This window comes from Coptis chinensis, chromosome 7 (genome assembly GCF_015680905.1).
Source record: "Coptis chinensis isolate HL-2020 chromosome 7, ASM1568090v1, whole genome shotgun sequence".
Lineage (NCBI taxonomy): Eukaryota > Viridiplantae > Streptophyta > Magnoliopsida > Ranunculales > Ranunculaceae > Coptis > Coptis chinensis.
Genome location: NC_141462.1, coordinates 9,024,049 through 9,048,226, shown reverse-complemented (window position 1 = coordinate 9,048,226; position 24,178 = coordinate 9,024,049). Strand labels below are relative to the sequence as shown.

Genomic DNA, 24,178 nt, shown 5'->3' with positions numbered 1-24,178 from the left:
CAACTAATAGCATCTTTAATGGTGAGACCTGAAAAACACCAATTTTTTTGAACAAACCAACACCAAATCAAATAAACACCAAACAACTTCAGTGAAAACATCAAAGAGTGAGTACCAAACGTACATCGTGTCGCCAAATAAAGCCCAATATAGTCACTGCTTTCGGAACACCGCAAGAGAAACGCCCACAATAGAAGCTTGTTTTTGTCAAGAAATGAGAAAGTGGTTTTGCCCACACGGTGTTCGAAATACGGCGTCGTACATTTGGTTCAACACCAAAGGAAACACCAAATTCCAGCCGATTTGATGTTTGGGTTGGCGTTTTTTTGGTTTGGTATTCAAGAGGTCTCACCATTAAATGTGAAAAACACCAAATTCTTAGTGTTTGGTGCTTTCCAAGAATTTGGTGTTTGGTGCTCAAGAGGTCTCACCATGAAATATGCTCTAAAACACCAGCTCTTTATCAGCATCTCACACTAAAAATGCAGGGTAAATGGGTAATATTAAGTAATGCAGTCGAGGGTCAACAGACTTCATTAATGCTCCTGACATAGTTAACAGATCAAACTGGAACTCAACCAGAATTTCTTTTGTTTTTGTGAAGGACTACAATACGAAAAGTATATGAACAATTAACATCAGAAATTAAAACAACAACTATCCAAAACTAAATTTTGAAAAGAAAGTTATAGAGTTCTATGAAATATAATTTATGGCGTTCTTTCTTCTTTTTATTTGCCAATAACCATGAGGAATACATACGATTATCAAACAACTGCACTGGTCATACAGACATAGGGAAAAAATGTGAGAAGAAAAAGAAAACTTAGGGTAGATATTTATTTTCTTTTAAACGACAATTACATTACACAATGGGGGGATTGGGATTGAAAAAAAAAAAAATAACAAACAATACTATAGAAAAAGAAAAAAGAAAAACTATAATCTAAAGCAAATTGGCTTATAAGAAAATTGGAAAAGAATGCGAGATATATCTTACAGCAGACTGGATGTGGGGCCAGGGCACTAGTTGAAATTGAAACCAATTCCTTCTGTAGAAACACTTTTCGGCTCCTTGAAAAACTTTTAAAAATGAAGAAAAGCCATCTTGATTAGAACTCATTATCCTAGTAGCCATAATCCTCATTATTGTTCCGATGATACAAATCATCACCATACATATCTCCAGTACTGTAATCATCTCCAAATTCATCATTGTGTCCTATGTCATCATCATTGTCCACAAGATCCAACTCAACTTCTTCCTCACCCTTGACATTCTGTTGTCCGTTAGCATTGTCCTTGGAGTCCGACTCAGTACGCGGTTTCTTAGGAGCTGGCTGTCAGGAAGATTTTCAACCAGTACACTCAGTTTCAGAAATCAAAATGAGGAGCAACACAAGTAGCGAACACAGTATGCAAGAGGGTTGGCATATATGAAAATTATTTTGACACTATTTGTTTATAAAGCAGGAATAAAATTTTATAGTTTAATATTAAGCACACATAGAAATTCAGAAATAACACAGAAACATAGATTAAGACCATGCACAACGGTTACTCGGATACTATAATTTGCCTCACGGCTTCCACTTGCACCCTATCCCTAGGTCTCTTGATAATCATACAATTCCACCCTCTCTACAAAGCTTGAGCTTTTAGAGTAAATAAAATTAGAAATTCCATAAATTCTATACTACGGTCAAGAGATCACTTAAGGAAAGTTACCCACCTCTAGCAACTGTACACACTGTACACCACAGCGTTGGGTACTTGGGTTTCAGAGTTATAGGGATACGGTTATGGCATTTTACAGGACCATTAGAGATGTTTTTTTCTGAATAGTGCCTGAACTAGAAAGATTTTTACACCATTAGATGCACTATTATGCATAGTGCATTAGTCCCGAAACACCCATAGGCTAGAATAGAGAATAGGGTAATCCTTATACCTACAATTATTGCTATACACCAATACTTAAAGTCACAATAACAACTTATGTTAGTTTGGAAAAATTTCCAGTTTGGGACATGGTCTGGAAACTAAGTAACATGGACACTTGGCGCTTCATATACTTAAATATATCCGTGTCAGACACACGGACACGTTCCGCATACCATTTCAAACTAGGGTTTCTTTATATCCTAAAAGACTAAAAAAATAATCTATTAACATAGTCACAACTCCATGATATGCTACTTTCATATTTATTATTTGCAAGGAGCTGCTTTATAAGGTCTTGAGCTCAAGCATTAGTTGTGTAACTAAAGAATAATACTTACATAACACGGACAGGTGTGTACGTATACGACACGGATACGAAATGTCTGACACGGCGAAATATAAAAAAATCAGGTATGTTACATACGATATGTGTCCAGGTGTGTCCGACACGGACACATATCCAACACAGAGTATTTTTGATATATGGCGTGACCATGTAACATAGAATAACAGTAACTTAATCTTTTGATTAGCTGTGTCCCCATGTCCTACTTCATATAGATCCCGTGTCGGACACCCCGTACCCGTGTCGAACACCTTCACGTATATCCGTGTCAACGTGACTTAGTCTGGAAACTTCCATTGAAACTTGAATCATGAATCATGTTCATTAGTTCATACCAGCAAGGAACTATTACTATCCCTTAGAACACACCAAATTAGAATGGAAAGAAGTACAGACACTAAATCCTGTTGGGCACCTCTCCTCGCTGTATTTATAGTACTGCTTTCATGCATTTCATTTGTAATGTAGAACACAAGGAACCAGTACACACACTTTAAGGAGTACAGGATCAAGGAATCTCATTGTGAGTTTAAAAGTTGGATGACTAGACAAGGATGGTGTCAGGACACTTAGACTGATATCAATAATAGTTGCAACACCAAATATATATTAGGGAAGCAAATATGAATTTATTGGCGATTAAAAATGGACTTCTAGGGGTGATAAAACATATGCATGTGCCATCACTCCTGGAATAAATGAATGTATTTCTATACGTATTTATGAGAGCTTGTATGTAAGGAGGAGAAAGCCAACATACAGGGTCTTCAAAAATTTTGTTTAATACATCAAAGTTGAAACTCATTCCCTGCACAAAGAAAACAGAAAGATATATTTATCAGTATGCGAAGAGAGAAGTACGGTGGAAAATAAAGTATACACCGCTAACAGTGGACAACAATACAGGCATAAAACAAATAGGGAACTATAGAATGCATGACCTTGATATACATAGCAAAATCTATGTGAAATGAGTACTAAAATAATTCAGCAAGGAATTTTCTTTGTTTAAATATTAGAGTTTTAGGATCTTCAACTTCCTTTTTTTTCCCTGATGGTAGTATCTTACCTTCTTTGTTAGCATTTGGCGGGTAGCTTCTGCAGCAGTTTTTGCAGGTGCGGCATTCTTGGCATCCGCAGCTCTTTTTTGTCGCCTCTCCTACACGTCAGATATAATAAAGGAAGTTGGACTCCGAACAAGAAAGCTTTAAGAGCACAAAACAGAAACATGGACTTGAGAAAACAAGCTAACTTAGACTTAAATACCAAAAGTCGTTTTGAACTAAGTTTGTTTGATATGTGTGCCACATTTTGGTATTTTAAAAGGATGACCCTGTTGAAGAATGACAGTCCATATGCAAAACATAATTATATAAAAATAAAAACAAGTTTACCTTTTTCGAATTGGCAAGAGCAGCTTCAGTTGCAGCAGCAAGTTGCTTTGCATCAAGCGATCCTTCTGACCAATTGCGGAACTTGGCCTCTGCTTCTTTTGCTGCAGCTTCTTTAGCAGCTTCTTCCTGTAAGATGACAGTTTTATGTCATTCAATATAACACCAACAAAATTATCAAGGGTTCAAAAGAAATCTTGACTTCTATAGAATTATGAATTATCAAGGATTCAATGCATATCATAATTTCTATAGATGGCGATATCATTCACTCAAAGGCCAAACCAAGGATATAACATAGGTCTTTAATCATAGATAACACATCCACACCAGCTAATCTATAGTGGTTTAGAATTTAGACCTATAACATGCTTAGGCGGACTAATGTCTATCGAAAAATGAGGACTACATGAAACAGCTCTGATCAAGAAATAACGTGGATTTCTTATCTTACGTTCCTAGGTCATCTAGACGTGGGACACAACTCTAAAATTTAACATCTCAACATGTGCTCTCACGTGTGGCGTTACTTGAGCCTAACACATGGACAACATACTTGGGTGACGTGGAGTAAAAATCAATAGCCAACTCTATACCATCTTAAACATTGGGACATCCAATCAAAACCATTTGGTGATGAGTGGAGAGGCCCAGGAAGATTTCTACTATACTGCAAGGCTCTAAACATCACACATGGGATTCAAATGCGGTTAAAGTGATCAGTAACTGAGAAAGTGCAACAAAGACCTGTTACTAAACAATTCCTAATATGTTCCACATAGTGACATACAAAAGAGATGGCAATTAAGAAAAGTACTTGCACTATGCGCTGTCACAAACATTTCAATAGGATGAAAAGGATTTCAATACCTCAAGATATTCCCAGTTCAGGCTCTCCCAGATTTTTGTTTTCAAGCGCTTTTCTTCCTCGTCGTGAAGGTACCCATTGACCTATGTAGCATTACCATTTACGGATAATAAATCAACTAAAACGAACAGCAAGAAACCTTAAAGGTGTGCATATGTAAAGTGTCATAAGAACTAAAATATTCATTACATAGAAACAAACTAATTCCTTCTGAACTTTGTCGTTAAAGATACAATTCAAAAATAAAATATTAGGTTCGGCTATCCTACAATACAAGAACACGACCATACATGCACACACAAATAAACAAAATATCTCATCCAAACACAACTCTTCCCACTCTCCCAGGTTTTTTGGCCAATGATAAGCCCTTTTGCCATCACCACCTCCAACTGCAAAGCTCTTCCTTATAATGTCTGGTGTTTGTCTCTAGCCAGAGGCTTCAAGATAGTGAATGACAAAATGCTCCACAGCTTGCCCTCCCACCAAGGAATGCACTCTCAAGAATCATGACGCTGAAAGAACCTCAACTGAATGAGGGGATAGCAAAATAGCCCTTACTTGGGCTAGGATGGGAGACATCCCACCCTCCACTCTAGAGTTCTGAAAGTTTAGTATGTATGTTAATGTTTTTTGGGCCAAGCAATAGTTGTTGGACCCCCTGAAGGAATTTTTTCCTTTTAGTTTAGTTACACTGAAATTCAATTCCCAGGTCCAAGGCCAAAGGGTTAGGAGGTTCTGTTGGTTCTCCCCTACTGGATGAAAATCCTGGCTCCACCAGTGCTTACAAGTGAATATGATAACAGAAAACGCGCAATGGCAGAGACATAAGATGAGAGTATGATGACCGACTCCCAATCTGCTGTACACAGTGGACTCTTTATCTAATTAGATTCACAATATAAAGGTTTAATTTTATGTTACATTGCATGAAAAATGGGACTTGAGATGGAACTTTGCACTTCCAAACAAAACTTACCTTGGCACATGATACAAGTCTAGAACGAAGTTAAAAACAAATGAAGCCACGAACCTCAACATCATCGATATCTGAGAAACTTTCTGATTCATCTCCAGTATTATCTATATCCTCATGTCCAATTGATTGACCACAAACACCCTCCTCAACAGTCTGGTGTTCATTAACAACACCTGAAACATGACCATTTTTTGTACCTCTTAGTTGAATTTCGTAAACGCCAAAGTACTAGTGCCAAAACAATTGGTATCTCTCGTACCAAAACTTCGGAATAACAACATATTTTGCAAATGGTTGATGGCATAAAAGTTTGAAGTTTGAACGCATCACAATGTTCTTTACGAGTTTTATGTGGAAGAAACTAACATATACCTTCTGACCGTTGAGAATCCAGCTTTTTTTCTACATTCACATTTGGGTTGGGCTGAGAAAAAGGATCCCCCTCTTCCACCTCTTTCTCACACTAGAATTAAAAAGCAAACAATCAAGCAACATGTTAAGATGAACCAAAACAAGAAAAATACGCCAAGACTTCACACAATATATGCAACAAGGACTAAGATAAGATATCACATGAGATAAGAACTAGTAGATCATATCCACAAATTATTAGCGCTTAACTCAACTTGTATGGGGGTGTGGTATAAAGTATAAACCATGGTATAATAAGTGTGGTAAATGGAACCTGCTCGTGTATATATATAACCTACTCGTGTATATATAATTATTTAAAGCAAAGAAGAAGAATATTTTTTTAAAACCATGCGAGCAAAGACATGCCCTCTTGACCCATATATCATTTGCTTACACCTCACGAAAAGGGTCAATGCTACCAAATATTTCTAATCTTGGAGGCTTCCCAATTCATCATTTTGTGCTAGTCCAATTGCTTGTTCCCTTTTTTTGCCCTTTACTTCGTTTTCTTGTTCATTCATCAATTTTATGTTTCATCATGTCTCTAAAGTCTTCCAAGAAATACTCGTATCAGAGTTTCAGAAGAAACATCATAATTTTGAATCTACTACTGGAAAACATTCGGTGAACCATGAAGCTTTAAACACTGAGCTAGAAGGTAGCCATTCATATGTCGATCATAATGTTCCTCCGAGATGCATAGGCCTACTAACCAGGTTTGAGTCTTTGCTCTTTTCAGCAGATGCTTTGGCCAATCTCTCCCTTTCAGCAAGCTGGAAAGCTGGAGGATCTGAACCTCCCTGAAGCCCACCAGAAAATTCAACGAACTACACCAACCCATACATTTTTGAGATGTTAAAGACATGCAATGAGGAGAAAAACTAATAGGTAGAAAAGGACCAAAAGGTCACCTCATCGTAACATTCTTTACAAAGTCCATTAGCAAAATGAGGTGTCTCGGACTCATTGTGCTTACAAAGTAGTTCCCTAGCCTCAGATGACTTAATCAGCTTTGGTTCCTTCTCAAGCTCATCTGCCTTCAAATTGAATTCCTCAATCTAGCAAAAAAATAAATAAAGAAATAAAGAAAGAATGACGGGAATTGTGTCATAGAGCAGGACAGAGATGGCTATGAAATTAGAAAACAAGTGCCACGTGAGAGGATTGCCGCATGAGAGGATTGATTCATAAGCAGAGCGTCAGCTTGACCTCCAATGCAAAGCAAAAAACAATTCATTGACAAGGATACATACTAAATTACATGTATCATTTGGGATCAAACATGTGAATATGTTAAAGATAGTTGCAAGACTTGTGATGAAGAGACTAATTTACTCTACACCTTACATTTTTCATTGGTACTCACGGGATACTAGGCAAAAATTCCACATATAGCAAACATATTTCTTTTATCAAGATGAAAGAAAAATGTTGAGATGTGGTAGAGATTCTATGAAGGAACTAATAATGGTATTCATGCTCACCGTCAAGTTTCCTGACTCTGTATTCTCAAACTCGATCAGTCGTTTTGTCAATGTTGCTTCACAGACATGTACAATACTTTCCTGTTGAGCATTATCATATGAATGACTTCCGTTAGTAGAAAAGTAGGAAAAAGAAAAGACCTGGCTGAACTTAAGATGTGAGTATTTTAGAGGGCATTGGTGTCGTGGTGGTATAGAGGAAAGATATTAGTCATCACATTGAATTTCAAATAGCAAATTTTGACAAACATGTTATACACATACCAATATATGTGAATCATGAATGTTTATCCTGAAATCAGACACTTGGTAAATAAACTGTGACTGACTGGACCAACGTCTGAAAATTAGTTGAAAATAGAAACCGTGCCAATGATGAGTGAAAACAATGTGTAAACATCATCATCCAAATTCCCAACTAGAAAAGGTCCGCTTCAAAACTTTTGTTCATGCATTCATTTGCATTTAAACCCATGTGAGTCGAGGGTCTTCAAGTCTGTACTAGGGCCTTGAAAGATAGGAAGATGAAGAGGAGAGGAGAGGAGAGGAGAGTGTTTGGGAAATATTGTGTTTGTGGCTCAGAATCTCCCCCATTTCAAATATTCAAGTACAGGAAACAGAGCCAAGCATACAACACACAAGGCTTTCACATAGTAGTATAGTACACACAAGTCTGTATTATTTTAGCATCCATTAAAATATATATATTTTATGTACCTCAAACCTTCTACTGCTTTCTATGTCTTATTCTCAACTACAACTTGTACTACTGCAACTGACTGAATAGGACAAGTTTAAAATCTGGAAATATCCCGAAGAAAATCTCTTGTCAGTGGAACTTACAAGTTTTGTTTCTAAGCTGGAAACATTCTCTTCATTGTGGCAGTGGTATATATCATTTGAACTCACTAAGGTGCATATCAGAGAACATCAGTAAATAGTTTTAACTTACAACATCAGACTTTGAACATTCGAGCCCAAACGAATGTGCAGATATGTACAATGCAGCACCACATAAGCCACTCGGTTTTCGCCCTGTCTGTATATGCTTAATCAGTTTGGTCTTCAAATTGATTTTCAGGTGAATATTTACAAACTTGAACCCTGTTAATTACTTAGGGGAAAAAGTCATACCTGCATCCAGTCTCGCTTCATGCTAGCTAAAATGCGCCTTGCAGTCCTTTCAATATCATTGAACAGTCTGGTCTTGCTCCCCAGTAAATCTAACTTTTTCTTTCTTTCATCGAGTAACATGAGTAAACCTAAAACATGAATAGACATAACCGATTATAATTCCTAATAGCATGTTTTTATACATATACATTAGATAGACGAAGAAATAGAGATGCCCAACATATAATGAACCCTTAAATAATAATTCTTTCAGGATCTAATTGACATTATGTGCTACATACAGAAGCTCTTACTATCAAAAGATTAAGCTTCATCAAGTCCCATTAAAGCTGAAAAAAATTTGACACGGGGATTTCATTGCATACTGATTACTGAGAAATCAATATTTTGTGGTTCTTAGTGAAATAACTATTCCAATGAAATTATAAATCAAAGCTCCAGATTGAGATTAACGACCAACAAACACTAATTCAAATAACATTCTATCAAAATCAAGTGATACTGATATGGTGCTCTTATATCTCTAATAAACTCAATGAATTTCTCGAACAGACAAATAAAATATCAATGGAAAAGAAAGTGATCATGTCTAACGAAGATACAAAATGATATGATCATTAACCATTTATATCTCACTTTTGATATAGTGCATGTGCATCTACACTATAATAAAGATCTTAATGGCACCAGAACATTATCCTGATAGAATATGGAAGCACGTTCGCAAGAAAAAAGATTACCGAGTTGGGAGCTTCTTACTATGTGTGAACCGAGGAATAAAAAGAACGGGATCAACAAGTTTCTTCATAATCGGATGGTTTTGAAGCCTTAACAATTGGCAAAGCTGCAAAAATACAGCACCTAGCACATAACTGGAACATAATTCAATTATCAGATGAGAGCACTGTCAAAAAGTGAAAACGTCGTTGACACAGCAAATACAATTTCCAGATGTATCCACCACAACAACTCCTTACAGAATATGGTTGGAAAGTTTCCTATGAGAAAGTTAACTTACACATTTTCGCACAACTGGTTTGAAAAATCAATTAGAAGATATGCCCTATTATCTTCCCTACAGAGGAGTGAAGGACAAGCACACTGGCATTAGTTACTTGAAATAACACAGAATAGAAAAAACACTAAATATTTTTATGAGAATAATATCTTAAAAGAACATGTTGTTCAGTGATTCAGTCCCTTTGTATATCAAATATCTTAACTTTAAACAGCAAAACTAAGAATGGGCTTTTCAACAGGACTGGTATTTACATTTATGAAGCCTGACGTGTATACAATACATACATCCTAGTAACTTCATCTTTCACAATTGTGGATTAGGTTTCTCCCAAACCACAGCAGTAGCAAACTTCTCCAATGCCACTCCCAGTCACCAAGTTGGTCAACTTTCACGTATTTACGAAAAATTGTTCAATATAATACAACTGTGGCTCGTGGGTCCTGGGAAACAATCAGAACCTCACAATTCACCCACCCCATCTCATCTTATTAGCCACCCTTCCTTCCATTCTTTTAGTTTTGCTTCCACAGGCTAACTTCGATTTGGGTACCACTACTAAAAACTCACACAAGATATTTCAACAAATGAAACAAGAAGTTAATCCAATTTAAAAAAAATCCCCTTACCTGCAAGCGATGTAAAGGCAAGATGCTGTAACTAGATTGCGCTTGCGGCCCCTAGTGAAATTGCGGTCAACAGCTAACTTCAAATGAAAGGTACATTTTAGATAATCGACAGTCTTATAAGCTACTGGTGAATTAACAGTAAATTTAGATGTCAAGGAACACACCTTATAAAAACTAAGAGCAGCATTAATGATAGGCTCTTGGCCGGTCATGCTTAAGTTTTGTACCAGGGATGAGATTTCGTCTCTTCCTACAATAAAGGAAAAATGGCAAATGTAATCTATTCCATTTAATTAAAACAGACAAAAGAAAACACACCATTTGCCAAGGTCTTTTCACGTGACTCTGAATTGCCACTTTCAACACTCCTTATATATCTACCAGACAATTGGCTCTACAAAATAAATACAAGTTAGAAATGATCCTTAAAGAAATAAAAACGAGGGAGAGAGAAAGAAGCAGACCTGTCCACCGGCGCCTTTGATAAAGGTAGGTTCATCAGTGAACATATCAGAATCAACAACTTTTCCACAAGAAGCACAACATCTAAGAATAACACAGAAAAAATAAGCAATCAAGTTTCAAGTACGACATTAACTTTGACCAAAGAGTGGAAAAGAATGCTCACATGAAACCTTCATCTCCACGAACAGTTTCGAGATTTTTAGCACAATGTGGACACCAACCCATTGAATGAGAAATAAGGAGATGGCGGGATTTTTTTTGTTTTGGTTGATTTCGGCGGGTATATAAGGATGTTTGAGGGGGTGGCTAGGGTTTTTTCTTTTACGAGGAATGACTTGATAACTACGCAGCTATGATGGTTAATAAGCTTTGGAGGAAACTTTGAGGTCCTGGGTTCGACTTCGTTAATACCCAATAAACAACTTATGACATATCAGTGTGGTGCTGCTGGTCCATGTGCTGCTACTGGTTCTAGGTGTTGCTGGTGCTGCTGTTGGCATGTGGTTATGTTTAGCAGAGGCTGAGGCAAAAACTTGTAGCGAGAAGATTGGCACAAAGAGGCAACCAGAGGGTCCTAAGCTTGGTTTTATGGTGGAGGGTGCTACTCTTGAGACTGTCACACATATCCCGTAGTCGTTGTTAATGATCTTTGTAGATGTTGTTAATGATCTTTGTAGATGTTGGTTAATTTGGTACTACGATTGATGATTTGTTGGATAAGAAATGGATGCACTCTTCTTGGAATAAGAGTTGCCTACGTATCAAGTTTTTCGGGATAAACTCGAATCAAGCCTTACGTAGTTCATCTCTTTCTATTTATAGATATGTGTTTGAACCGTTATGAATTGCAGATCCACCTTGTGTGCTATTTTGATGACCGCCATTAATGTGTTGTTACAAAGTTAATATTTTATTGATTGTGGCGTTGATTGAGCTTCAAGATTGTGTTAGTTGATATATTTCCATAAATAGTTGTAACTGCTGCTGGTGACGACCTGGGTGTTGGGTCGTTGGTACGATCTGATATTGTGGGACGAGCTGAAATAAGACGTCCTGCCATGTGGACATGTGCTCTGTAGTGTAGAACGGAGGGTACTTACAATCTTAAAGGCGGATATTAGGATATCATTGATTTGTCTGGGGTATTTTAGATTTCTTTATGGTTTTGTTAGTGATCTCTTTTTTGGTATAGAAACACTGTCTAAGAACTTCATTATTATGCACTTCTTTTTTCATTTTATTTTAGATAATTTGAAGTCTTTGTTTGTGTGTGTATTGTCTTTACTTTTTTTTTATTATTATTATTATTTTGTTTTTTTATATAATTTTTTTTTTTTTTTTATTACTTCATTGAGTTTGAAAACCAAAAACTTATATTTTCAAAAAGTTGAAATATTATTTGCCACAGGAAAAAAAAATCATGCAAACAAACACTAACAAAACTAGCAAATCTCATATTTTCCCACTATAAATTTTTACAAACAAACACTGGAAAACTGAAATTTTTCCACTATAAATTTGCCTCTAGTGGGAAAAGAAATCTTATATTTTCCCACTAGAGGTTTGCCACTAAACAAACACAGCCTTAGTACAAAATATTCCCCTGCCAATGAATGAATTCATGAAATCAACCGGTTTTCAGCAAGCCTGGCACCGATATATAACTGATGTAATCATGTAAATATGGCATGAGCTGATGGAGAACTCTTTCCAGGGAAATTATTGAAATTGTCTTGAGATGTTTAAGAATTCAGTAGCTAACAACACTAGAATTGAACAGGAAGAGATGCGTTGATGCAAAATAGCGTTTAACGTTCATGTGCTAGATTGGAAAAGAAACGATCCAAGCAAAGTTCTAGTTATCCTTTGGAATCGCAACTAAAAACAAGCAAAAACAAACGAATTTTCAGCTCCATCCACCAGAACACGTTATATCAAAAGTCATCACTGTTTAAGCGATTGAGTTGTAATCTAGATTTTATTCTCCTCAATCTTATTCTTAAAATGGACAGTCAATCTGATCCCCAGATAGAATAAGAAAGAAAAAAAAAAATGATTACAGAAGATGCGTCAATAAACAACTACAACAAGCCTTCCTTTCCCTGCTCTCTTTTGGTTGGTACAGCCGTACAGCTACAACTGGATGTCAAATCTCTTCAGCAGAATGTTTCTCAGAATACTTTTATTGGAGTAAAAGAGATGAAAGTTCGTCACATTTGATTACTGCCACTGTCATGGCATAAAAAGGAAGCTAGTTTTCATAAAGAAGAAGGTCCTGCCCTTGCAAATGGCCTGCAACAAATAAAAAATTTCAACTTATAAACTGAATGCCTATTCCAAAGAAAAAAAAAGATTAGGGTCGGAATTCGTATGACATACTATTAACAGAGTTTGACTTGAGTGGAAAATAATATCAATGATTCCATATCATATATTACAGGTCTCTGTATCCTAATCTAATCTGGTCGTGGAATTGGGAATTTTGAAATAAATCAAATCGGTGCACCATACAAGTATACAACCTCTGAAAGATTTCTTACTAGAGAATAATGTTGGGAAATAGCATAATCAATAATTCGATATCATCTAGGTGAGAATACAGAATTCATTTTTCCATCTTGATAATTGAACTCATAAGTTTAGTTGAGGGTGGATTTGAACATGTAATTAAATTAATTATTTTACACAAACTTGAACTTATCATAATATTAAGCAACTGAATCTTACCAACTGGTGGAGTCTTACATGAGCTCTAATACAAGGGATGATGCCCCTCCTCCTCCATTGCAAATACCACCAACTCCATACTTCCCATTTCTCTGTCTGAGCACCTGTTGTACCATAATTAATATGAAAACTCATTGTCAAACATAACAGGGACATATATCAGCATGCTTATATGAACTAAACACAAAATCATGTTCAAAACTGACAACTATTTCAAGAATTCTTCTAACATAGACAAAAGACTCAAATAGTCCATCTAAGTAACATAATTACAAGCATGAAGGAGAAATATAATCAAGATTTTACCCCTATCAATGTAACCAATATGCGAGCTCCACTGCAACCTAGTGGGTGTCCCAAAGATACAGCTCCACCATGTACATTGATTTTATCCTGCATGCACATGATGTACAAGCTAAATGGAAAGTAGCTGAAACAACTGAAGCAAAACAATAGGAACAAGAAAGAAAGTGGGCAAAACTGTGCATCATTAAAAAAAAAAGCCTCTCTTGGGGAAGACAATAGGACTTACAGGGTTAATCCCAAGCAATTTCTGATTTGCAAGGGCCACAACCTGCAAAGAAGATTTGCAGCAAATATTAGATTGCTAGACAGACTCGTAAATGAAGAAAGAATTTCCTATACATAATGAATCGTGAATCTTACAGAAAAGGCTTCGTTTATTTCATAGTAATCTATTTGAGAAGCCTCCAAGCCAGCATTTGAAATAGCTTTAGGTATAGCAAGGGCCGGAGCCGTCGTGAACAACTCAGGTGCCTGCACAACCATCACATGTCAGCACCAAGATTATGGGGACTTGACAACAAGGTAATATAAGAAAGAAAAAAAAAGGAAGACTGTAAAGTAAAGCTCCTGATTTAAAATAAAAAATTGGTTGCCCTCATTTTAGAGCTCACACAGATTAGCCCACAAAAACAATATTGTCCAACTGAAATCAAGACCTAGATGTAAAAATTAAAATGATTATGCCATATATACCTGAGCAGCATCAGCGTACCCTTTGATCTTGGCAATAACTTGCAATCCAAGTTCAAGTGCCTTCGCTCCACTCACTAACACCAACGCAGCAGCACCATCACTGTTCAAGAGAGGATATTTGGCAAAAAGCTCTCCATCATGCATTCTTAAGATATCAAATTGCTCATTGACATCTCAACCTCAATGTTATGCAACCAGATAAACTTAAAGTTGAAAGACTGGATGTAGAAGTTATCCCTATGAGGAACGTCAAATTCAACGTAACACCACAAGAACATCAAAGTCATCAACAACTATGTTATGATGGTATGTTTGTCATTTCTAATAACTTCATTGATATGGACTTGTAAAAACCTTGTAATTGGGGCCTAATGTACTAAGGACACATAAATAACTGCATGTGACAGACATAGGAGAAACGCCAATGCAAAACTTAAATACCGACATTTAGCAACCACCTACTTGATCAGTTGATCACCTACTTTAAAGCTGAGTTTTCTTCTTCTACTTTCAGGTTCTCAAGCTGTCTCTATGAAAATTTTGTTTTGGAAGATTTTTTTGTTTTGGTCAATCAGTAACTATTGTATTAATGAAAAAAAGTGGGGTTACAAAAAGTAAACAAAGGAATATCAAAAAGAAATAATTTCGGTAACCTATGCTTTTGCCACAAAATTTTGGTAAACAATGTGTTTGTGTTGTGTAGGTGGGTCACTTTCTTGGTAATCGATGTGTTTTAGTTTCACATACATTTGAAACATGGATATTCCAAGTCCTCCCTATATCTAAAGAAGTGCTCGTGCATCACAAGTTGGGTAATCGTACACTTCAGAACAACAAACTTCATTAACCCAATAACAGAGACACATAGTTCATATGATAAAACGTGAAGGAATGTTCAACTTGTTGACAGATGTATGAAAATATAAATGTTTCGCTATCAGATTGTAAATGCTTATTAATCAGTAAGGCATGCAAGATAAAATATGCATGAAGAAATATATTAAGTAGAAAAGTTATTGTACCTAATACTAGATGCATTCCCAGCAGTAACAGAACCTCCATTTTCTTTGAAACTTGGCCGTAACTTTCTTAGTTTTGCAGGATCAAACTGAGAAGACACAGCAATTCAAAATTTTAAAAGCAGTAACCAGCATGATCAACAAATAAAAAGTAGAATTACACTGACGAACTCCAGTTTCCATTTATGGATTATGTCACAAATCCAAGAACAAATACAGAAAAAAGGATCATGCGAGAATTTCTCAAGGCCAACAGAGTTTAGATATAACATGCCTTATTTACTTTGTAATCAATGAAGAATAGCATAAACCTTTTACATGTTCTGGAAGACATCAAAGATATGAACCTAAAGTTCGTATGAGATGTCATGCAACTCAAAGGGCAATATTGAACTTCTCAAATATGACAACAGATTTACATATATTTTAGAATTTTACTGTTCCCTGCTACAGGTAAGGTGCCAAAAGAAAGCAATGATGGAACACATAGCTAACTCATAAGAAGAAAATACTCTATAGAAAAAGTAGATGAATAGTAAATTGATTCCTTTTACCTTACTTAGGCCTTCATCCTTATCAACAAATGTGGAAGGTTTTCCCCTCCCACCAGGAATTTCAACCTAAATTGTCATAAAAGCTGATAAATAATAGCAGTTTCATACAAACGGTAAAATCTGTTACCATCAAAAATAGTAATTGAAGTCTTACTGGAGCAATCTCCCATGCAAAGGAACCACCATTTTGAGCAGCAATACCACGCTCAAAGCTCTGAATAGCATAATCATCCTGTAGGACTCACATACACGTATGCAAGTCAAAAAAAAAAAAAAAAAAGAAAAGAAGTCTACATCGACCAAATAGAAACCACACAAATTTGAAGACCTCAGTTCAAAGAACTCATCCGACAGTTTAAAATGTGAGAAGAAAAACAATGTCTTGTAATTGACTGTTCATGTGAAGCTCAAGTCCAATCTGTTTAATGGTTTATACTAGAAGAACCCATGCTTAAGACACTCACCATCAATATAGCCCTTTTCATATTATGCAATCTTGGTAATGTGAAACTTCTATAGTCAACAAGAAAAATTACACATGAAAAAAATCAAAATAATTTATTTTACACATCTTGATGTCTCAGTTTTTCAATGCATTGACTTTAAAAACTGTGTTATTGTATTGTTTAAACATCTAGAGGTTCTCTGAAAAACACTAATATTTCAGACCATACAGACTTGAAAAAATTGAAAGACATCATTTACACAATACATAAATCTTATTGGTTCAAGATACGAATCAAGAACAATCTTATGGGTGATATTTTACTCAATATATCAAGTCCTAAAGTTACATACCATAAACTTTCCATACTCAAGCATAATTATTTTGATATAATAACCAAAAATAAAATGGCAAAGGGCATTTGGAGAATGTTTAAACAATACCTGTTCTTCCCTTGTTACTGTATGCATATCTGCACAAAGTTCTGCACACACTCCCATTCCATAATCATTATACACATCCCACAGTCCATCTTTAAGCATCCCATCAACAATAGTATCATGGCCAAAGCGAGATCCCTTCCTGTTTATGAAAATGATAAAGAATCAAGAAAGTTTGAAAATCATACTGGCATATTGCATACTAAATGGTTAACTAATCCAGACGAACTGATTATGCATTTAAAAACTTTTAGAGGGTATGAGATCTGGAAAAACTTATTAAGGCGTAAGGAACTCATATCCAGTGGTCAAGACTATACTTGAGCCTGGATTTAACAACATGACGAAGTTCCATTCGACAAACTGTTAGGACATCTAAGCACTCCAGCTCCTCTGTCGCTACAACTATGCTTTCTAGATGTCAATGATCTTTCCAGTAAAATATCCTATTTACCTTCATTTATGTGCAACAAATTCCAAAGAGTCGTATACTTGTGTGTCTCATATAAATAATAACCAAAGGCTGAAAGGCATATACAGCTGAGAAGTAAACAACTCACTAATCAAAAAAAAAAAAAAAAAAAACCTTGCTTCAGCCAGATATTTTGGTGCATTAGACATGCTTTCCATGCCACCAGCCACAACAACGTCATTCACACCCAACTGGATACTTTGTGCAGCAAACATCGTTGCTGCCACCACAGAAGTAAGAAAACATAATCATACTTACTACAGAAAAAAATAAAGATACCAAGGTTAATAAAATTCAAACCTTTCATTCCCGACGCACAAACTTTGTTAATGGTAGTACAAACAACGGAATTAGGTAACCCGGCACCTAACGCAGCCTGTCTGGCAGGAGCTTGCCCAAGATTAGCACTCAAAACATTTCCAAAGAAAACTTCTTGAACAAGTGATGGATCAATATTAGCCCTTTTCAATGCACCTATTAAAATAGTAATAATCAAAACAACAACATATATTATTAATAAAAAATGATAAAAATAGATTCTTTATGGAACTTACATTGAATTGCTATAGAACCAAGCTTGGTAGCTGATAATGATGAAAGGGTACCAAGAAATCCACCCATTGGTGTACGTGCAACGCCAACAATGCATACATCTATCACCCCAAAATAAAATAAATTAACTAACTAATTAAATATATTGGATCACAATTTAATCTTGGAATAGACTTACCGCGAGGGTTAATCGAATCTGAAGAAGCCATTGAGAAATGATTATTAGAGGAGGTTTACGTGTAATTGGAGAGAGAGAGGATTAGTTAGCACATGATTTATGACAGTTGTGAGTAGGAGGCGGGAAAGGACGAGACCGGGGTCTAGGAGTCAGCTATTTTTTTTATGTATCTTAATATGATCCAATTTTGTTAATGTGGCACACAATTTTAAGCTTACTAGGGAATGGTGAGATGTACATGGTTGGTTGCTGCGAGTGTGAGTTAAATTCAACAACGTGAACAAAGGTCCATCTACTATTAAGCCAGTGCAAGGAACACGTGCGGAGTGTGTTAGAAATGATATGAAATAAAGTTTGATAGCAAGTCCAATGGAAAGCTGTTAAATTGGGCTGGTAAAAGTGTTACACAAGTGTTAATGCCACATATGTTTTTAGCTTGCCCAGTTAAATTTGGTTTCCCAAAATAAAAATACCAATCTAATCGTGTCTATTATTTTTTGAAATTTTTTAAGACAAACGGTACAGTTTCTGCCGTCAATTGAAATTTAACACACGGCATAAATTATGCCGTCCGTTTCCCAAACTTATTATAACAGCTGCTAGCGAATGTCTGAATTTTGGCTGGGTTTTTAACTCCTTCCAAATTTAAAATCTTTTTAACAGCCCCATTGAAATGACATTTTTGTGGTTTGAGTGTTATATTTGTCTTTAGCAGCCCATATCCATGTCTGTTTCAACACTCCAGCACAAAGTGTCCATGAGCAGAAGCCTGGAAAATTGAAACCAAAGCCCAAACTTCCCACCAACAAACCAAAGTACCAAACTCCTAACCGACTCCCAAATCCCCAATAGACTCAAGTACTCAACACTCCATCAATCTAGCTGCTTCTTGTGATTGTAGCCAAGCAGAGCACAAAAAAACTCGATTACCAAACTAATTTGTTACTGAAGATGACCATAATGCGCATGTGAAGAAGAGCACAAAATCTTCATTCACGAATTTATAATTCATTAACAGCAAACCAACTCTCAGTGTCCACGCACTCACAAAGCCGTTAAAATATGCTCACATCCTTGGTGTGTCAGTACAAGTAAATTTCAAGGAAAAAGTACAAATAATGGCATTGATTTACTGATATATTCTCACTGTATGTGCCATGTTTTTTTACCTTGTACCCTACAAATTTAACTTTAAGAAAGCTTCTTAGAGCACAGGGCAACGTTCATATGCGCAGAGCAAGACAGCAAGTGGTCATCTCACTCATCTGTCTCTATTATTCATTTATATCGCAATACTGACTGCTGAGTATGATCGTATGAAGCCAGACCCAATTACATGATGTATATGGAGATAAATGTTTGTATTTATGTTCATGGATTGGTCTCGGATACCACCCACTCTTCCCAGTTCAAAAGTCAAAACCACAAAAACATACACAATTAGCAATCTTATCTCCAAGAAAGGCAGGAATCCGTTTTTTTTTTAGATGATAAATCTCCAGGAATCCGCTTATCACATGTTTAAGTTCGCAAAGATTATGCCACTCTTACAATTGGACTTCGAATTCCTGATATCGGGGCGGATGCAGGATTCAACAATAGGGGGGATACTAGCACTAATTCTCATTATTATTATTTTTTTTGTGAACAGTTATCACTGTATTTATGATTTTTGAGCAAAGTTAGGAGGAGCTACAGCCCGGGTCAGCCAACTCATAGATCCGCCCCTTGTCACCCAATATTTTCCGATGTATCAGAATATTTTATGCAATGGACACTACATCTCGATCATATTCTCATATTTAGAGCTTCATTTTTTTTTGGTAAATTTTTTTTTTTTGATAAACATTGTTTTGGTAAAGACTAGTGAGCTTAATGTAAGCTAGCTAATACACTCCAAATCTATATTTTCGGAAAAAATGTGAAGGATTAAATGTGTACTTGCACAACATAAAGAAAGTATCATATCTGGCAATCAGAATAAACGTTTTTATCTGACCAACCCAAATATTTTCATGGAAAGATCTTGTCTGAAGGCAGACATTGCATATATCATCAGTACAGTACCAAATATATTTTCCTATTTTTGGCTAGAAATCAATACAAAGGTCGTCCAACCTAACGGTAACATCGACAACGAAATTCCAAAACCAACCTCAACGGCACCTTGAATCACACATTCATTTCTCATGATCAACCAAGCGTTACACATGTAACAAACCCAAGTGGTGTAAACCTTGAAATAATCCCAGAAACTGCCATCTAAGTGCTGACGTGGTAATAGGCTCCTTCTCTTTATAAACACTTCTTCTTTCACTGTACATTCCTCATTTCTCTTTCTAAAAAACCACTCTTTCAAAACACTTCGTTCAAAAATCGAGCTACATCCTCAAAACGATGGGCGAGAGTGGTAATAATCGAAAGCTACTAGTAGAAATATGCAATGCAAAAAATTTAATGCCGAAAGATGGACAAGGAACGTCGAGTCCATACGTACTAGTGGACTTCGACGGACAACGAAGAAGAACAAAGACGAAAGTGCGAGATTTAAACCCGCAATGGGATGAGAAGCTTGAGTTCTTAGTTCATGATACGGAAGCTATGGCAACTGAAACATTGGAGATTAATGTTTATAATGATAAGAAGAGTGGTAAGAGAAGTACATTTCTTGGTAAAGTGAAGTTGTCAGGTACTACTTTTGTTAAAACTGGTTTAGAAACACTTGTTTATTACCCGTTAGAGAAAAGGAGTGTTTTTTCGCAGATTAAAGGTGAGATTGGTTTGAAAATATGTTATCTTGATGAAGATCCACCAGTAGTCGTTGAAGCCGCAGCGACAACAACAACGGAGAAATCTGAAGCGAAGGAGGAGAAAGTGGAAGAAGAGGAGAAAAAAGAAGAAGAAAAACCGAAAGAGGAGGAAAAGCCCCCGGAGAATTCAAAACCAGAGGAGGAAAAGCCGGCTGCCGTGGAGAATCCACCAACTGCTCAATCAGACAAGTCGAAAGTAGAGAAGCCAATTGCGACACAGAAAAGGCGTGATTCGGGGGTGAATGATCTAGAACTGAGGTCGCTTGGTGATCGAAGCCGTTGTACATATGATTTAGTAGAGCGAATGCCGTTTCTATATGTTCGAGTTTTGAAAGCAAAGCATCCGAATGTTGAAGCTGGGACATCTATTTACGCAAAGCTTGTTATTGGAACTCATAGCATTCGTACTAAGAGTGTTTCTGATAAAGATTGGGATCAAGTCTTTGCTTTCAATAAAGAAGGCTTGAATTCATCTGCATTAGAAGTCTCAATTTGGTCAGAAAAGAAAGAAACAGTTCCAGCTCCAGTTACGGAGGAGGGAACGGATCCGGGGCCGGGTACAGAAACTATCACAGAAATGGCTCTTGGGAATGTGTCATTTGATTTGCAAGAAGTGCCAAAAAGAGTACCACCAGATAGTCCACTTGCTCCACAGTGGTACACACTCGAAGGGGCTGTGGCGGAGAATGCGCCGGTATCTGATGTAATGCTTGCCGTGTGGATTGGGACGCAGACTGATGAGGCGTTTCAAGAAGCTTGGCAATCGGATTCTGGTGGATTAATGCCGGAAACTAGAGCAAAAGTATATCTATCTCCAAAGCTGTGGTATTTGAGACTAACGGTCATCCAGACTCAAGATTTGCAACTTGGTTCGGTGGTGGCTGAGCCTAAGGTTCGGACAAGTGAGCTTTATGTGAAAGCTCAGCTCGGGGCGCAGATTTTTAAAACGGCTAGGAGCTCGATTTCTGCTTCAAGTTCAGTTAATCCTTGTTGGAATGAAGATCTTGTGTTTATTGCAGCTGAGCCGTTTGAGCCGTTTTTGGTGGTGAGTGTGGAAGATGTTTCTAGTGGTCAGTCGGTTGGTTATGCTAAAGTACATGTGCCGAGCCTAGATAGACGCACTGATGATCGAGCAGATCCACGGTCGAGATGGTTTAATTTGACTGGTGATGAGAATCGTCCTTATGCAGGGAGGATACATGTGAGGTGTTGTTTAGAAGGTGGTTATCATGTGTTAGATGAGGCAGCTCATGTGACTAGTGATGTTCAAGCCGCGGCAAAGCAGTTAACAAAGCCACTAATTGGTTTGCTTGAGGTAGGCATCCGTGGTGCCACTAATTTGCTTCCTGTGAAAACCAAGGATGGAACACGTGGCACTGCTGATGCTTACGTGGTTGCTAAATACGGGCCCAAATGGGTTCGCACGCGAACAATCCTGGATCGGTTTAATCCGCGTTGGCATGAGCAGTACACATGGGATGTGTATGATCCGTGTACTGTACTGACTATTGGTGTATTCGACAATGGGAGGTATAAGCGCGACGAAGCAGGAAAACCGGGCAAAGATCTACGTATTGGCAAGCTAAGAATAAGATTATCGACTCTGGATGCTAACCGGGTGTACATGAACTGGTATTCACTCACAGTATTGCAGCCTGGTGGTGGGAAGAAAATGGGTGAGATACAATTAGCTGTTAGATTTTCATCATCATCATGGATGAATTTGCTCCAATCGTACACTACTCCAATGCTGCCAAGAATGCACTATGTGAAGCCTTTGGGTGCAGCCCAACAAGATATCTTACGACACACAGCTATGAAGATAGTCACTGCTCGGCTTGCAAGATCAGAGCCGCCAATGGGTCAAGAAGTGGTTCAGTTCATGTTAGATACAGATACCCACGTTTGGAGCATGAGAAGAACTAAAGCAAATTGGTTTAGAATTGTTGGGTGTTTGTCCCGCGCGGCAGAGTTTGCACGTTGGTTAGATGGGATTCGCACATGGGCATACCCTTCAGCTACTGTTCTAGTCCATGCTCTACTTGTGTCCATTGTTCTGTGCCCACATTTGGTACTACCAACTGCCTTCATTTACGCATTCTTCATTGTCTCATTGAGGTTCCGAAATCGTCCTCGATTACCGGCAAATATGGACCCTCGGATTTCTTATGTCGATGCAGTGGGTTCAGATGAACTCGATGAGGAGTTCGATACATTTCCTACCACAAGGTCGGCGGACCAAGTTCGTGTGAGGTATGATCGCCTGCGGGCATTAGCAGGCCGGGTTCAATCACTACTTGGTGATATCGCAGCTCAAGGTGAGCGCGTGGAGGCCTTAATGAACTGGAGGGATCCACGCGCAACCGGAATATTTGTGGTGTTTTGCCTACTTGCTTCCCTGGTCTTCTATGTTGTGCCATTTAGAGGATTTGTACTTGGAGCTGGGTTCTATTACTTGCGTCACCCAAGGTTCCGGGGTGATATGCCGTCTGTCCCTGTTAACTTTTTCCGGCGACTCCCTTCTTATTCTGACCAAATTCTATAGGTTAATCGAAGTGTATGTCGCGACACATTTTGGGGAAAAGGTAGCTGGGATTTTGAATTTGTTGTTAGTATAAAAATATTCATTAATTTATTTGAATATGGTTCCTAGCTATGGAAATGTAATAATAAATGAAAAGAAAGCACTAAAGTGGGCATAAGACCGTTATAGGGATCGTGAGCTTTGAGCTTAGATTCAATGACATTGGTGAGTTGTTTAATGGTCAGAAAGTGACCGTTGCCTTTTAAGTACAAGGTTGTTGTGGCTATTGCAATCAACGCATAATAAAATCAGAAAAGAAGAAAATAATTGCTAGCTAGGGAGTAATGCTCGACAACCTTGGAAAGATTTTCAAGTACATTGTCCAGTGTTTTTAAGTATGGAACTATGGAAGTATGCATGAAATTGTAAAATTAAAGCAACCCCAAAAGCTTTATTGTCTCTCTGATTCAGTTTATTTTGATGGAGGCACGGCAGAAGAGCTAGTAAGAACAGACTTGCTCTGATAACCTGATGCCTTTCTACTCCTCCAACACATGTATAATGGTGCTAATAAGTAATATCCTATTTCATGATATGATCATTGTTTTCAATTAAAACTTCAAATTCTAAAAAACAGTACGATCAAAATTTTGTTATCACAAACACTCGAGAAAAAAAGGGTATTAATATATCCCAATTTAAGACTAGTACTATTTAATTAAGGAAAACCAACTCATGCCAGGCAACATAATTAACCATGTAAGAACTGACTTGCTCTCTGATCTC

The 24,178-nt window shown here is 37.1% G+C and overlaps 3 protein-coding genes across 6 annotated transcripts; 1 reads left to right on the top strand and 2 right to left on the bottom strand.

Annotated features, from left to right (window-relative positions):
• Nucleotides 1-808: 808 nt before the first annotated feature.
• Nucleotides 809-11,144, bottom strand: LOC147485841 (Cyclin/Brf1-like TBP-binding protein). 3 transcript variants are annotated; one of them, XM_086572008.1, is made up of 19 exons: nucleotides 10,836-11,144; nucleotides 10,672-10,753; nucleotides 10,526-10,601; nucleotides 10,372-10,457; nucleotides 10,208-10,284; nucleotides 9,579-9,635; nucleotides 9,320-9,432; nucleotides 8,561-8,688; nucleotides 8,379-8,465; nucleotides 7,427-7,507; nucleotides 6,854-7,000; nucleotides 6,656-6,769; nucleotides 5,901-5,991; nucleotides 5,583-5,701; nucleotides 4,552-4,632; nucleotides 3,685-3,810; nucleotides 3,360-3,449; nucleotides 3,051-3,098; nucleotides 809-1,340 (listed from the first exon to the last, which is right to left on the bottom strand). In XM_086572008.1, exons 1-19 carry the CDS (start codon nucleotides 10,895-10,897, stop codon nucleotides 1,128-1,130), a joined length of 1,878 nt encoding a protein of 625 aa, XP_086428134.1. In that variant the 5' UTR covers nucleotides 10,898-11,144; the 3' UTR covers nucleotides 809-1,127. The 3 variants fall into 3 exon arrangements, with proteins under 3 accessions (XP_086428134.1, XP_086428135.1, XP_086428136.1); XM_086572009.1 differs by having other exon boundaries at nucleotides 809-1,336; nucleotides 10,836-11,037; XM_086572010.1 differs by lacking the exons at nucleotides 3,051-3,098; nucleotides 3,360-3,449; nucleotides 3,685-3,810 and having other exon boundaries at nucleotides 10,836-11,037.
• Nucleotides 11,145-12,631: 1,487 nt separating this feature from the next.
• LOC147485840 (acetyl-CoA acetyltransferase 2) lies at nucleotides 12,632-18,366 on the bottom strand. Of its 2 annotated transcripts, none has more exons than XM_086569747.1 (14): nucleotides 18,059-18,366; nucleotides 17,883-17,981; nucleotides 17,629-17,802; nucleotides 17,443-17,548; nucleotides 16,860-16,998; nucleotides 16,126-16,203; nucleotides 15,972-16,037; nucleotides 15,421-15,506; nucleotides 14,399-14,498; nucleotides 14,066-14,176; nucleotides 13,932-13,973; nucleotides 13,706-13,792; nucleotides 13,400-13,503; nucleotides 12,632-12,964 (listed from the first exon to the last, which is right to left on the bottom strand). In XM_086569747.1, the coding sequence occupies exons 1-13, from the start codon at nucleotides 18,087-18,089 to the stop codon at nucleotides 13,414-13,416; spliced, it is 1,209 nt and encodes a 402-aa protein (XP_086425873.1). In that variant the 5' UTR covers nucleotides 18,090-18,366; the 3' UTR covers nucleotides 12,632-12,964; nucleotides 13,400-13,413. The 2 variants fall into 2 exon arrangements, with proteins under 2 accessions (XP_086425873.1, XP_086425872.1); XM_086569746.1 differs by having other exon boundaries at nucleotides 13,418-13,503; nucleotides 18,059-18,322.
• A 1,939-nt stretch (nucleotides 18,367-20,305) lies between these two features.
• LOC147485839 (C2 calcium/lipid-binding plant phosphoribosyltransferase family protein) lies at nucleotides 20,306-23,662 on the top strand. The gene has a single exon (XM_086573300.1). It carries the CDS (start codon nucleotides 20,456-20,458, stop codon nucleotides 23,411-23,413), a length of 2,958 nt encoding a protein of 985 aa, XP_086429426.1. The 5' UTR covers nucleotides 20,306-20,455; the 3' UTR covers nucleotides 23,414-23,662.
• Nucleotides 23,663-24,178: the final 516 nt, after the last annotated feature.

Excerpts from the sequence above, each read along its gene's own strand:
- LOC147485840 (XM_086569746.1), bottom strand. The coding sequence starts at position 18,089 with ATGGCTTCTTCAGATTCGATTAACCCTCGCG. Across the intron at positions 16,204-16,859 it reads CAGTAACAAGGGAAGAACAG|GATGATTATGCTATTCAGAG; the intron begins GTATTGTTTAAA and ends TGAGTCCTACAG. Across the intron at positions 13,793-13,931 it reads AATTGCTTGGGATTAACCCT|GATAAAATCAATGTACATGG; the intron begins GTAAGTCCTATT and ends ATGTGCATGCAG.
- LOC147485839 (XM_086573300.1), top strand. The coding sequence starts at position 20,456 with ATGGGCGAGAGTGGTAATAATCGAAAGCTACTAGTAGAAATATGCAAT.
- LOC147485841 (XM_086572008.1), bottom strand. The coding sequence starts at position 10,897 with ATGGGTTGGTGTCCACATTGTGCTAAAAATCTCGAAACTGTTCGTGGA. Across the intron at positions 10,458-10,525 it reads TGAAAAGACCTTGGCAAATG|GAAGAGACGAAATCTCATCC; the intron begins GTGTGTTTTCTT and ends CCTTTATTGTAG. Across the intron at positions 10,285-10,371 it reads CTGCTCTTAGTTTTTATAAG|TTAGCTGTTGACCGCAATTT; the intron begins GTGTGTTCCTTG and ends TTTCATTTGAAG.